This window comes from Podarcis pityusensis (genome assembly GCF_964106645.2).
Source record: "Podarcis pityusensis genome assembly, chromosome: 2".
NCBI classification, from domain to species: domain Eukaryota; kingdom Metazoa; phylum Chordata; class Lepidosauria; order Squamata; family Lacertidae; genus Podarcis; species Podarcis pityusensis.
Window position 1 is genome coordinate 119,978,363 of NC_138029.1, and position 13,421 is coordinate 119,991,783.

At 45.7% G+C, this 13,421-nt stretch overlaps 1 protein-coding gene across 1 annotated transcript; it reads right to left on the bottom strand.

Moving 5' to 3' along the window:
• Positions 1–4,160: 4,160 nt before the first annotated feature.
• LOC308469352 (uncharacterized protein) lies at positions 4,161–12,861 on the bottom strand. The gene is made up of 4 exons (XM_080991674.1): positions 12,794–12,861; positions 10,218–10,930; positions 9,391–9,472; positions 4,161–7,834 (listed from the first exon to the last, which is right to left on the bottom strand). Exons 2-4 carry the CDS (start codon positions 10,923–10,925, stop codon positions 5,811–5,813), a joined length of 2,814 nt encoding a protein of 937 aa, XP_080847800.1. The 5' UTR covers positions 10,926–10,930; positions 12,794–12,861; the 3' UTR covers positions 4,161–5,810.
• Between the last annotated feature and the right edge of the window lie 560 nt (positions 12,862–13,421).

The following is a 13,421-nucleotide window of genomic DNA, read 5'->3' on the forward strand; positions in this document are numbered from 1 at the left end:
GGTAGAAGAAAGGACTCCCCGCCCCCCCAGTGCATAGTTGTTGTTTTTTAATTAATTCATTTATTATAGTCCAGATGTTAATAATTTGCTTTTGCTAACCTAGATTCCAGTTGAGGAAGCATAGCAGAGGCAGCTGTAATGATGAACAGATTCGAAAGTGCCATGATTATGGTCCAGTGGGCAGAGAAACAATCCCCGACTAGTGATGGGGAAGCAAACCCTCCCTCTCTTCCAGGGCCAAGCTTACAGTTCAGGGCTGCAGTCGGATAGCCCCACCAAGCCAGATCACCTCAGCATGGAGCATGGGGTTCTCCATTATGCATTTAATGCTGTATTGTTTTTAGCACTCTATTGGAAGCTGCCCAGAGTGGCTGGGGAAACTCAGCCAGATGGGCGGGGTATAAATAAATGTGCCCGTCATTCCGTCCCATCTCGCCTGCAGTCAGACGGATTATGTTGAATGTTCCAGCAATAATCACATTAATAACTCTCCGGAAGTCTTCCAAGTTGTGAGGAAGGTCCTTCTTAATATTATAGGTCTGGACAGCCACTGCAATCCCAGCACAGTTCACTGCCACATCCACACAGCCAAACTTTCCCCGTGCCAGAGCCAGTGTGGTGTAGTGGTTAAGAGCGGTGGACTCGTAATCTGGGGAACTGGGTTCGCGTCTCCGCTCCTCCACATGCAGCTGCTGGGTGACCTTGGGCCAGTCACACTTCTCTGAAGTCTCTCAGCCCCACTCACCTCACAGAGTGTTTGTTGTGGGGGAGGAAGGGAAAGGAGAATGTTGGCCGCTTTGAGACTCCTTAGGTAAAGGTAAAGGGACCCCTGACCATTAGGTCCAGTCGTGGCTGACTCTGGGGTTGCGGTGCTCATCTTGCTTTATTGGCCGAGGGAGCCGGCGTAATGCTTCCAGCTCATGTGGCCAGCATGACTAAGCCGCTTCTGGTGAACCAGAGTAGCACACGGAAATGCCGTTTACCTTCCCGCTGGAGCGCTACCTATTTATCTACTTGCACTTTGACGTGCTTTCGAACTGCTAGGTTTGCAGGAGCAGGGACCGAGCAACGGCAGCTCACCTCGTTGCGGGGATTCGAACCGCCGACCTTCTGATCGGCAAGTCCTAGGCTCTGTGGTTTAACCCACAGCGCCACCCTTGCATTAAAGAATTCATACAGGGAAGAAACAGAAAGTGTTGTACTTCACGGCTTATGTTGGCAGGAGCAGGGACTGAGCAACTGTAGCTCACCCTGTTGCGGGGATTCGAACCACCGACCTTCCGATTGGCAAGTCCTAGGCTCTGTAGTTTAACCCACAGCACCACCCACATCCCTTAGTTGAGACTCCTTAGGGTAGTGATAAAGCAGGCTATCAAATCCAAACTCATCTTCTTCACATCTGACTCTGATGTTACCTCAGCCGGAGCAAAGATGTATCTCTCTCCCAGCGATGGGGCCACGCTCTCCCCATCGGACTTGGGCAGATCCACAAGCACAGCACTGCCTCCCTGTTGCACCAGCCGCTCTGCCGTGGCCCGGCCTAGGCCTGAAGCCCCACCAGTCACCAGGCCTACCATTCCCTTCAGGATCCTCAGTGCTGCCGCCATGTTTCTCCCCGGAGGTCCCCCCCCCCCCAAGCGCATAGTTAAACTATGGAACTCACTTCTGCAGGAGGCAGTGACAACCACCAAGGTGCTATTTTCAATTAGAGAAAAAGCTGAGTTAAGGAGACACAATAGAAGTTTTTTAAATCTATGCATGGAGAAAGCAGGTGGGTTTTTCTCCCTCGTAACACTAGAAATCATGGGCATCCAATGAAGCTGAGGGACACTCTGCCTATCTTCAAGGAGCCTTCGCTTTGACAGACTGGCCCCTGCCATGGCAAAGGTGGGCCAAAGACCAAAAATCTAGTGAGGCCAGGTTGAAGTTAAGGCCGACCACAGAGGTGGAGGGACTGCATGCCTAACTGGGGCAGTAGGAATGGAATGGAGCATCCGAGGGAGAAGCGGAATGGAGTATCTTGGACGGCATGGCTGGCATTCTAAGAAGCACAGCACACTGCAATGTTTTCTTGCAGGGAGCCCCTGACATTCCACAAAAATGGCATTTCTATTTATAATTCTCATTAGGGACCAGGAGTGGCTTTCTCCTGACACAAAGGCAGCTAGCTCCACTTAAATGTAGGGGCTGTGCACTGCAGAATGTCTGGACACCATGGCAGCTCAGAGAGAACCTCCCTGTTCAGAGGTAAAGGTAAACGGACCCCTGACCATTAGGTCCCGTCGTGGCCGACTCTGGGGTTGCGGCGCTCATCTTGCTTCATTGGCCGAGGGAGCAGGCGTACAGCTTCCGGGTCAGTGGCCAGCATGAATAAGCCTCTTGTGGCAAACCAGAGCAGCGCACGGAAACGCCGTTTACCTTCCCGCCGGAGTGGTACCTATTTATCTACTTGACTTTGACATGCTTTCGAACTGCTAGGTTGGCAGGAGCAGGGACTGAGCAACGGGAGCTCGCCCCACCGCAGGGATTCGAACCGATGACCTGATTGGCAAGTCCTAGGCTCTGTGGTTTAACCCACAGCGCCACCTGCGTCCCTCTGTTCAGAGGTACTATACTTTTAAGGGGCAAACATCAAGCATCAACTTGCTGTTTGCTAGAGGAATTGGATGGATTGGATCAGGGGTCAGCAACCTTTTTCACCCGGGGGGGGGGCGGTCCACCATCCCTCAGACCATGTGGTGGGACGGACTATATTTTGGGGGGGGGGAAATGAACGAATTCCTATGCCCCACAAATAACCCAGAGATGCATTTTAAATAAAACCACACATTCTACTCATGTAAAAACACGCTGATTCCCGGACTGTCCGCAGGCCGGGTGATTGGGCCACATCTGGCCCACGGGCCTTGGGCTGCCTACCCCTGGATTGGATGCTAGTCTATATGAGATCCAGGAAAGTAACCGGACTTGGAACGTTGTGTAGAGTTCTGGTCATCTTGCCTTAAAAAAATATATCATGTAAAAGGCTCAGAAAACGACAACCAAAGTGATTGAGTGGGATGCAACAATTCCCATGTGTGGAAGGTTACGTTTGGGATTTAGGACAAAAGGAAGTACTTTACACGGCAGTGTTAAAACTTTGAATCTTGCTGCCACAGGGAGCAGCAGAGGCCACTGATGTAAGAGGATTAGACAGATTAATGAAGGATAAAGCTGTCCAGTCAGAGGCAGTATGTGCCTTTGAATAAGAGTCGGGTGGGAAATGAAGGCAAGGAGAACCCACATTACTGCATTATTTCGGAAGTTTATTTGGGATAATTGTCCACCTCGTATATCACACAAGTTGCCTCATCTGCAGAGGTGGCTCTGGGTTCTAGACATGTCAAAGAGAGAAAGCAGCTAGGCCACTTATTTCACAGCTTCATTAACTGTGAACCCTGAAATTTGGGGTCCTGTTGGGATTTCTGGGTGTTAACTATGAACCCCTGTTGGATGTATCACCAGTTTGGGGCAGCCCTACAAAATGCAGGGGTTCAGTTAACAAAGGTTTTGATCACAACAAGCAGAGCGATGTGCTCCTGCGAAATTGACTTTATGGGGTCACCCTGATTTGAAGATGTGGTTCGCATGTGGGGTTTTGTACACAGGATCAGCTGATGGGAAGAGGGAGAATTTTTTACAAATAGCCTTTACTGAGGGCAAGATGCTATTTACCAGTGGGCACTGAATGGCAATATTCTCAATTACAATACCTGTCAGTGTCCATTTATGGTCCCAGGCTACCTGAGAGATCGTATCTCCCTATATTGAACCTGCTCATGCACTAAGACAGTGAGCCCCTTCCCAGCTCAGACAGTAGAGCATAAGAATCTCAGGGTCATGGGTTTGAGTCACACGTTGGGCAAAAGATCCGGGCTACTATCAGGGCAAACTATATTTTAATTGCAGGTTCTAAATGTGTTCTGCTGGATTTCAGCTTTTGTTCTTAACCAGTTTGCTTTTATTACATTATTGCATTTTGTAATGCTTTTAAACGTTGGAAGCTGCCTTGAATTCCACACGGGGAGAAAGGTAGGAGATGAAAACATTTAACGGTAATACTAAATTGCTGGGGGAGTGGGGGAGTAATTGGATCGTAACAAAACACCAGACAGAGTTGCTATTGTTTCTCAATATTTACTGGAAGCTTGTAAAGTAGGAGATCAACAACTTAAGGAGCAGAACAGACAAATAAAGAGTGCGTCAGAAAATGCATTTTACAAAGAATAAATTGTACTGGGGGAAACATATGCAGCGGCTACAAAGCATGTTAACTCCAATCAAAGTCACAGAAACACTAACTCTATGTACGCCAACCTTGTTTGGTAACTGATTTGAACATTTGGAGCACATATTATCAATGTATGTGTAAATTAAGATGGATGCACTGATGTTTATTGCGCTGTGCATGTGAGCTGATTATTTGGCTTCCTCCTTCCCTCTCTCTTAACAAATTTGTATATAAAAAAGGGGTGTGAGTTTTCGGATCTAAAAGTTTTTTCTACTCTAACAGTTTGGTAGCCCATGTAAGTATTGGAAACTAGGTCCCTTAGGAAACTGGGTTCTTACACTGTGTAATTAGCATTTCCATATTCATTAATTTCCATATTAGCGGGGGGGGGGCCCAAAATGGAGAATTTGGTGTATATTATACCAGGAGTGCCTGATATTTTATTTTTTTAATTGTTGGCCGGATTTTAATTGAACTCCATTATGAAGGTATTTATTATGGTAGATATAGTTCCTTCCCCAATTGACAAATTGATGACAATTATCAGAGCTATAAAAAGAGAGGATGATAAAAGCACTGGGATGAATTAAGTGTCCACACATTCAGTTTTTCAATCCAAAATTTAAAGGTACATTTTAGGAAAGGGTTCTCTAGTGGAGATAAATGAATTTGCTCTAATTTTGTTTAAAGGTATTTAGTTGTTTTTCCATATCAATCCATTGGTTTTTGTTGCCATCACTGCATCAGATAATTTTGAAAGGCCTTACAAATGCTGTAGATAACTTTGGCTGTAAATCTTGATTCCCTCCCCACCCCCAACGTATAAATGAACTAAATAAATTCTGCCACAAGTTTAGCTACTGAAAGTTTTAGCTACTGAAATCAGTAGGCAGAACTTTAAATTGATATGAATTTGGGTCTAACAATTTTATGGCAGCTACTCTTCCTAGCCACGCCATACTGAAAAAAAATTCCCCCCACCACTACTTAACATTTATTAAAAAAGGATTTAAAAAATCATTTTGAGACGTTTCTAGGGATAAGCACTCCTATGACACTGTTGTTTATTGGAAGTGGTGTCAAATGAGTTACTTTTTTGTTCTTCTCTGGAAAGTCCAAAACATTGCTGATTTTTCAATAATTTGTTTAACCACATTGTTAGCATATAATCAAGGCACCACACCTAAGAATTCCCCTCTCATATTTTGATGGTTTGAAAATTACAAATTTGTTATCAAAAGCTTACTCTAAAGAGAGAAGAAATTTTATGTTACTTTATATAACGGACTAAATTCAATGTTTGTGGATTGGGTCAGCGACCGACCTGTCCTTAATAAAACCTACCAGGTCTAAATGAATTATATTTTGGAACTATATTACAGTCTTTTAACCAAAAGGCTAGTAAAGAAGCTGGCATTTTGTCTGATTAAACTAAACAAATCGAAATGAGCCAGGAAATTTGGAAGTCAGCAACGGGGATGGGAGGCCTTTTCTGTGGTGATTCCCCCCTGTTAAGTTGCTCAGACTCGCTCTCGAAGGCCTACAATTCAGAGTGAGACGTCTTGTGTTTCGCGAGGCTGGCCCTGCAAAAAAAACTCTCCTCACATTCGGAGCATTTGTAAAACTTCTTTCCCATCCAGATTTTCTGGTGTCTTGCGAGGCGTGACACTCGATCAAAACCTTTCCCGCAGTCGGGACATTTGTGCCTCTTCTCTCCCATGTGGATTCTCTGGTGACTTGCGAGGTGCAACGCTTGACCAAAACTTTTCCCGCAGTCGGGGCATTTGTGCTGCTTCTCTGTGTGGATTCTCTGGTGTCTCGCGAGGTGCGACGCTCGACCAAAACTTTTCCCGCAGTCGGCGCAGCTGTGGCGGCTCTTCTCGGTGCGGATCTCTTGACGTCTTATTAGGTGTGACGTCTTGCTGAATGTTTGCCCATGCTCAGGTTGTGGGGAGGTCCCCCCTTGCACATTGGGGACCAATTTCATTCCCCCATGAGTGTTTCTCCTATGCAAAGCAAGATACGAATTCCATCTGAAACACTTTCCACAATCGGAGCACTTAAAGGGTTTCTCTCCAGTGTGGATGCGCCGATGTCTTATTAGTTGCGATATCCACCTGCACTCTAGCCCACACTCGGGACATGGGCATGATTTCCCTTGTCCGCTGGATACTTTGTGCCAAAGGGGGACCACTTTCTGTCCCTGGTGAGCCTTCTGCCTATGACGGGAAAGAGATGAACCCCACATGAAACACTCCCCGCAATCGGTACACTGATAGGGTTTCTCTCCAGTGTGAATCCGTTGATGTGCTTTTAGCACTGATGAGTGGGAGCATATTTTCCCGCACTCAGGGCATGGGTGACCTTTCTCCTGCCCACCAGATATGTTGTTTTGGAGGGGGGAAGATTTCATTTCCTGATGCATCTCCTTTCTGTGACTGGCAAGACAGGAGCTCCGTGAGAAACACTCCCCACAGTCAGCGCATTTGTAGATCTCCTCTCCAGCGCGGAGGCAATGTCTTATGAGGTGCGAAGCCTTGCTGAATCTTCTTCCACACTCACAGCATCGGGAGGGTCGCGTGCTGGGTAGTTTTTTCAGAAGAAGGACCAGTCTCTTTCCCTGGTGAACCCGTTTTCTATGACAGTCAAGAGATGAGCTTTGGGTGAAGCACATCCCACAATCAGCACATTTATAAGGTTTCTCTCCAGTGTGAACAACTTGGTGTCTTATTAGGTGCGATGGCCTGACAAACGTTTTCGCACACTCAGGGCACGGGTAGGATCTCCCTTCTCCACTAGATTCTTTTGGCAGGGGGACGGTCAATTTCTTTCGCTGGCGACACACCTTCCCATGGCGAATATAACCTGACTGCCACATAAAACGCTCTCCGCAATCCATACACCGATAGGGTTTCTCTCCAGAGTGGAGGCGTTTATGTATTTTCAGCTGTGATGGCTTGAAGAATATTTTCCCGCACTCGGGGCATGTGTGGTGTCCCTTCTGCCCACCAAATACATTTTTCCGCAGGGTGGCAGATTTCATTTCCTGGTGCACCTTCTTTCTGTGGCTGTCAAGAGATGAGCTCTGTGAGAAACTCTCTCCACAATCTGTGCATTTATAGGGTTCCTCTCCAGAGTGGTCTCTTCCAATATTTTTAAGGGGCTTCTCAGCCGAATGCAGTATCAGGTGTTTTCTCAGGTGTGTTGGGCAACTAAAGGTTTTCTCACAGTGGGAACATTTGTGCAGTTTCCTCCGAGTGTGCGAGGCCTTCTCACTTCTCTTGCCATTGATGGTTCCCTGGTAGATCACAGTTATACTTGCTTCCCTGTCAACCTTCTCACAAAGAACAGATCTTTGCCCATCTTTCCTCAGGTAGATCACCTGCTGCCGTTCCGCTCTGTGACTATTCTCCAAGACGTCTCCCTCCTTCCAATACTCGGGACTGTTGTCCTTGGCTCTCTCTGCCGACACACCCCATGGCCCCATCTCAGGTGGATGGTTCTCTTGCCCATTCTCTTCAGGCAGATAATTCTCGCTTCCATCTTCCTGCACTGTCCCAAGATCTGTTGAAATGACAAAGAGTTCTCCTGTTAAGCGTTTACATGGACCAAGAGAATGATGAAGGGCACGTTTTCTGTCTACCTAAGTCTTGCCAGAAACTAAAATAACAACAACAACAACAACAACAATAATAAATTATTATTTATACCCTGCCCATCTGGCTGGGCTTCCCCAGCCACTCTGGGTGGCTTCCAAAAAATATATATTAAAACACTGCAATACATCAAACATTAAAAGCTTCCCTAAACAGGGCTGCCTTCAGATGTCTTCTAAAAGCCTGGTAGTTGTTTTTCTCTTTGACATCTGGTGGGAGGGCATTCCACAGGGAGGGTGCCACTACCGAGAAGGCCCTCTGCCTGGTTCCCTGTAACCTGGCTTCCCGCAGTGAGGGAACCGCCAGAAGGCCCTCGGTGCTGGACCTCAGTGTCTGGGTAGAACGATGGGGGTGGAGACGCTCCTTCAGGTATACTGGACCGAGACCATTTAGGGCTTTAAAGGTCAGCACCAACACTTTGAATTGTGCTCGGAAACGTCCTGGGAGCCAATGTAGGTAACAGTAAATAATTACAAACTCTCATCTTTGTAGTTTTATCTACAGTCATACCTCTTGTTACGTTTGCTTCAGGTTAAATCTTTTCAGGTTGCGTTCTGTGGCGACCTGGAAGTACCGGAAAGGGTTACTTCTGTGTTTTGCCACTCGCGCATGCACAGACGCTCAAAATGACATCACACGCATGCGCAGAAGCAGCAAATCACGACTCACGCAGGTTGCGTTCTGCTCATGTTGCGAACGGGCCTCCGGAACAGATCCCATTCGCAATCAGAGGTACCACTGTATTTTGACTATTGGCCTTTGACAAATTTCATGGTTACGTTTTGATTCTATAAGGATTTTCTTCAAGCTTTGACCTGAATAGAAAGGTCAGATTGTTATTGTACTTTCTTTGCAACAGGGTGGATTTGATTTAAATCATTAGTCAGTAAGACTTAATTTAAATCTTTTTTTCCCCCTTCTTTTTTTTTTACAGAAAGACTCATTCTTGCTCGTATAATCTTAATATTTACAACCAGATGAAGGTTTCATTTTTGGAACAATAAATTTTCAGAGTATTTTTACAGTTATATCAAAAATTACAGATTTGGTTATACTATTAGAAATACATAAATCCGATTTAAATTTTAAAAATCCAATTCTTTTGGGGTTTTTTTTAAACATTGATTTTTATGCATCACGCTTTGCAATTTTATCTGTTTTGAATGTATCTTTACACTGGATCAAAACTGTATTTCATCTACTTAAGATATTTAGAAGTGTTTCAGATTTTTTTAAAAAAAGATTCTTACCCAACTTAGCTTGATTTTGTTGGCTGGTGGATAGCATCATCCAAGTTGTGCCTGCTAACCTCTGTAACCATTTCCTTCTATTTCTAACGATCAGGCTGAGCATGCGATTCCGCTGCGGCCAAAACAGCCACATACAAAGAGGAAAGTATCCACAGCCTTGTGGGGGAAAGCCCAAACGCTTGCAGAAAGAAACTCTGGTTGAAGGAATTCTTACCAATGTCAGTGTCATCCTCCCATGATTCACTCTCTGTCTCCTGAAGAAGATTCACAGATCCTTCCTCTGGGAGCGTAGCCACCTACAAGAATAATGCAAAACCCATCAGGCGGGGGTCGTGTCTTAACAGAACCATTCCCTTCGATCATTTAGCACCTATTAGAGAGATATTTGCACAGTATGGAAATGTAACATGGTTCATTTTCAGTGGAGGAAACTGAAATGTAAAAGTCGCTTAAATAAACCTGCTAAATCACCTGTTAAAGTTGCTTAAATAAACCTGCTAAATCACCAATTTAGGTTTTTTTCCTGGGGAATCCAGCGGAAGTTTTCTGGAAAATCTACAGGACTTTTCTGTTTTAGCAGGCTGACATGTGATTTGGTTCCATCTTTGTTGTTGTTGTTGTACACCAGCTTTACATTTGTGTGTGTGTTGCTGTTTTTAGATGTTTTAAACAGGTATTTTACTATTACTGCTTTAACACTGCTGTGTTTGCTACCCTGAGCTCTTCTGGAAGGAAGTGCAGGCCGCAGGGTATAAACATTTGTGGAAATTGGGGTAAAAATGTATGAGATTTTTAAAATGTCACCTGCAGTGATGTGGATTTGCCAGGAAAAAATCTGCTGCCCTGTGGGTTCTTTTCTCCTGTTTTATACATCTTTGTCAATTTAATTGGTGTGTGGTACCATCTATACATCATTTTTAACAGATTTTCTTTTAACAAGACCCGAGTTATTTCTAAGCGCTATGGAAATTGTCCACTTGGGAGTTAAGGCCCGTTTTAAAGGCAGAGACCGATTTTGTCCTCGATTCAGCTCTCTCTTACCTGCTCTTCTCTTCTCTCGGGCACCAGGTGCCTGATCAGGAAATCCTCGGCCAGGGACACGGCATGGGTGCTGCTCTCGAGGCAGTGCTCCTTCATCCAACTCTGCATCTCTGGCGGCAGGACAGCCAGGAACTGCTCCAGGATCAGCAGCTCCAGAATCTCCTCCTTGGAGTGCCTCTCGACTTTCAGCCACCGGTAGCAAAGCTCCTGCAGCCGGGTGTAGGCCCCTCTGGGCCCTTCGGCCTCCTGGTAGCTGAAACACCGGAAGTGCTGGCGGTGCTTCTCCCTGATCATGGTGTCTCCTTGCAAAATGGCGGCCTTTACCTTCCCATAATCCTCTCTGTCTGGGCCCTCCAGGCTTTTAAAGGCCTGCTCGGCTTCGCCACCCAGCGCAGGCAGGAGCCGGGCTGCCCACTCTTCCTTGGGCCACCGGTAGGCTTCAGCCACTTGCTCGAAGGAGGCCAGGAACGTCGGAGCATCGTCCCACGGGGTGGGTTCCTGCGGGGCTCCCGAGGGAGGAAGCTCCACTGTATTCAAGTACTGTTGCCACTGTGTTTCCCATAGCTGGGTTGAATTCTCTTGAGGTTCCTCCTTCACATTAAGCCAATCTCCTGAGCTTCCAAGGGAACACATTGCTTCAAAAGACTGGCTTCCTTCTCCATCATCCATCATCGGCTTGCAATCCGCGCCCTCTTGTTCAACCATCATTGGATCTAAGAAAATAAACACAATAGCACTAATGAGATCCATCCACCAAGTCTTGAATCCCAGAGTGGCGTTTCAGATGCCACAGGGAAGGCAACACCAGTGTCAGAAACTCAGAAATATACAGGTAAGCTGGGTGCCAAATGGCTCCTCAAACAAAGGTTACAGTGGTTCTCACTCGAGATTTTTTGTTTTTATTAAACGTTTAAACAATTTTTCCCAGTAGATGTACAGTGGACGCTCGAGTTGCGAACGTGATCCGTGTGGGATGCACGTTTGCAACCCGCATCTGCACACGCATGGGTTACAATTCGGCACTTCTGCACATGTGCAAAGCGCAATTTAGCGCTTCTGCGACTGCTGAAACCCGGAATTAACCAGTTCTGGTACTTCCGGGTTTTGGCGGTCCGTAATCTGAAGAAATGCAACCTGAAACATCTGTAACCCAAGATATGACTGTACAATGGTACCTCTGGTTACGTTACCTTCGGGTAACGTAATTTCAGGTTGCAAACACTTCCGGGTTTCGCTGCGCGCGCATCTGTAAAAATACTCTGCGCACTTCGCAGAAGTGCTCTATCGTGCTGCACATATGTGCAGAAGCGGTGCCTCTGGATACGGACTTTTCAGGGTAAGTATGGACCCCTGGGGTGAATTAAGTTCGTATCCAGAGGGTGCACTGTATTTATTTGTAAACAGCAGATCCACAACTCAGCATGGCAGTTAGAACTTGCTATTTGGGTAAAACTAAAGTTTCAACTAGTCACCACTAAACTTTGTTGCCTTTTAAAAATAATTTTTATTGAATTTTACATTTTTATCAATTATATATTCTTATATAAAAAAGAAAATAATAATATGTTTAAATATTTTTGTGTTTGAGTATCATAGGCAAGTAATTTAGTGGAGACTAAATGTTTGCTTTTGCAGGGACTGAAAATTCTAAACAAATAGCCCCACTGAACTCAACAAGTTTAATTCAATCAATAATGATAAAAATAATAAAAATAAAAACTGCCAAGTAAACACTGAATTGTAGATACAGGAATCTGCCAAGGAATTTTTTTTGGGTGGGTGTGTGTGCTTTTAGAGCAGCCCCCCACCAACTGAACACCCTCCAGATAGGCAAGTTAATAGACATGACTAACTTAATGGGCCCACCCTGAGTAGGACTTACTATGATTTACGTATTATTACCTGCCCTCCACACCAAGGTCACAGGACAGGTTACAACAATTAAAACAGAATGGAAAAAAACCGTTTAAAATAAGTTAAAAGTCACAGAGAGAAGAGACTTTAAAAATCTACATGCCAGGATACAAGCTAACATTAACGTGGAACGCTTCCCAGCTCCTTTGGGAAATGAAAAACGCGACATCCCAAATCTAGTCCCAATCGATTTAGGAAACCAAAAAAGGGAATCCTTTTAGGACCAGTTTAGGAATGGAGGCGATCTCCCCAGTCGATATGGCGGGGGGTAAACATCCCCACAAACCTCACACGGTTTCTAAATTTCGAGCCCAATTCACTACATGTCCTCTCAGAGGCGAGCCCCACGAAGTTCAATGGGGGCTTATTCCCAGAGAAGCGGGTAAAGGATTACAACCTGCAACCCTGCAGGCGCTTACTTGGGAAGGATCCCCATTGAATCCCACGGGGCCTTACTTCCGGGTAAAAACGTGGCAGCAATCCTAAGCAGCCTCTCTAGGGAGCCAGCCCCGTTGAATTCAGAGGGGCTTTGCTGGCTCACAGGATCAGATACCTGCTCACCTCTCTCTTATTCTTACTATTGCCAGAAATTCTTGTTTTTATTGCTGTTATTAATTAATATTATTGTTATTACGGAACTATCCTCTCTGCAACTCACCTACCTGGTCGCAACCGCTCTTCCCGCGCTCTGCAACTGGCGATATCGCTCCCGGAAATGGATCTCAACGCTCTGACCGGAAACCGGAAACGTGAGCAACCCTTACTCCCCAACTCTATGACCTTTATGGTTTTGGGCCACTCTAGGACTCTCCTGAGACCATGGCATCTGCAGAGTCTTGTACCAGCTGGGCTTTTTTAGGGTGGAATTTTGGGGAACCTGATTGCAAGTGGCCAGCTTTTCTTCTCCCATCTCTGTCTGTAAAGCAGCAAATCGCCTTTTTCTCTCTCTTCCTGGTTGTTTCTGTTTCCTTTTTCAATCTTACTTGTGTATTTGTTTCTAGAGTCTTGTGGAACTGAGCTTTTTTTTTGTTTTTGGACTAGTGAGGATAGTGGGACTGAGAGCTTGTGCCAGGGGGAAATAGATGCCACAGTATTCTGAATTTGCTGCGAGAGAGAACATGACACCCCTCTGGAAATTGTTTTTATTTTATCTTTGATTATTTGCATATTTATTTAGTCATGTCCTACTCTTTGTGACCCCGTGGACCAGAAGCACACCGGGCACTCCTGTCTTCCAGTGCCTCCCACAGTTTGGTCAGACTCATGTCCAGGCTGAACGATGGGTGTGGA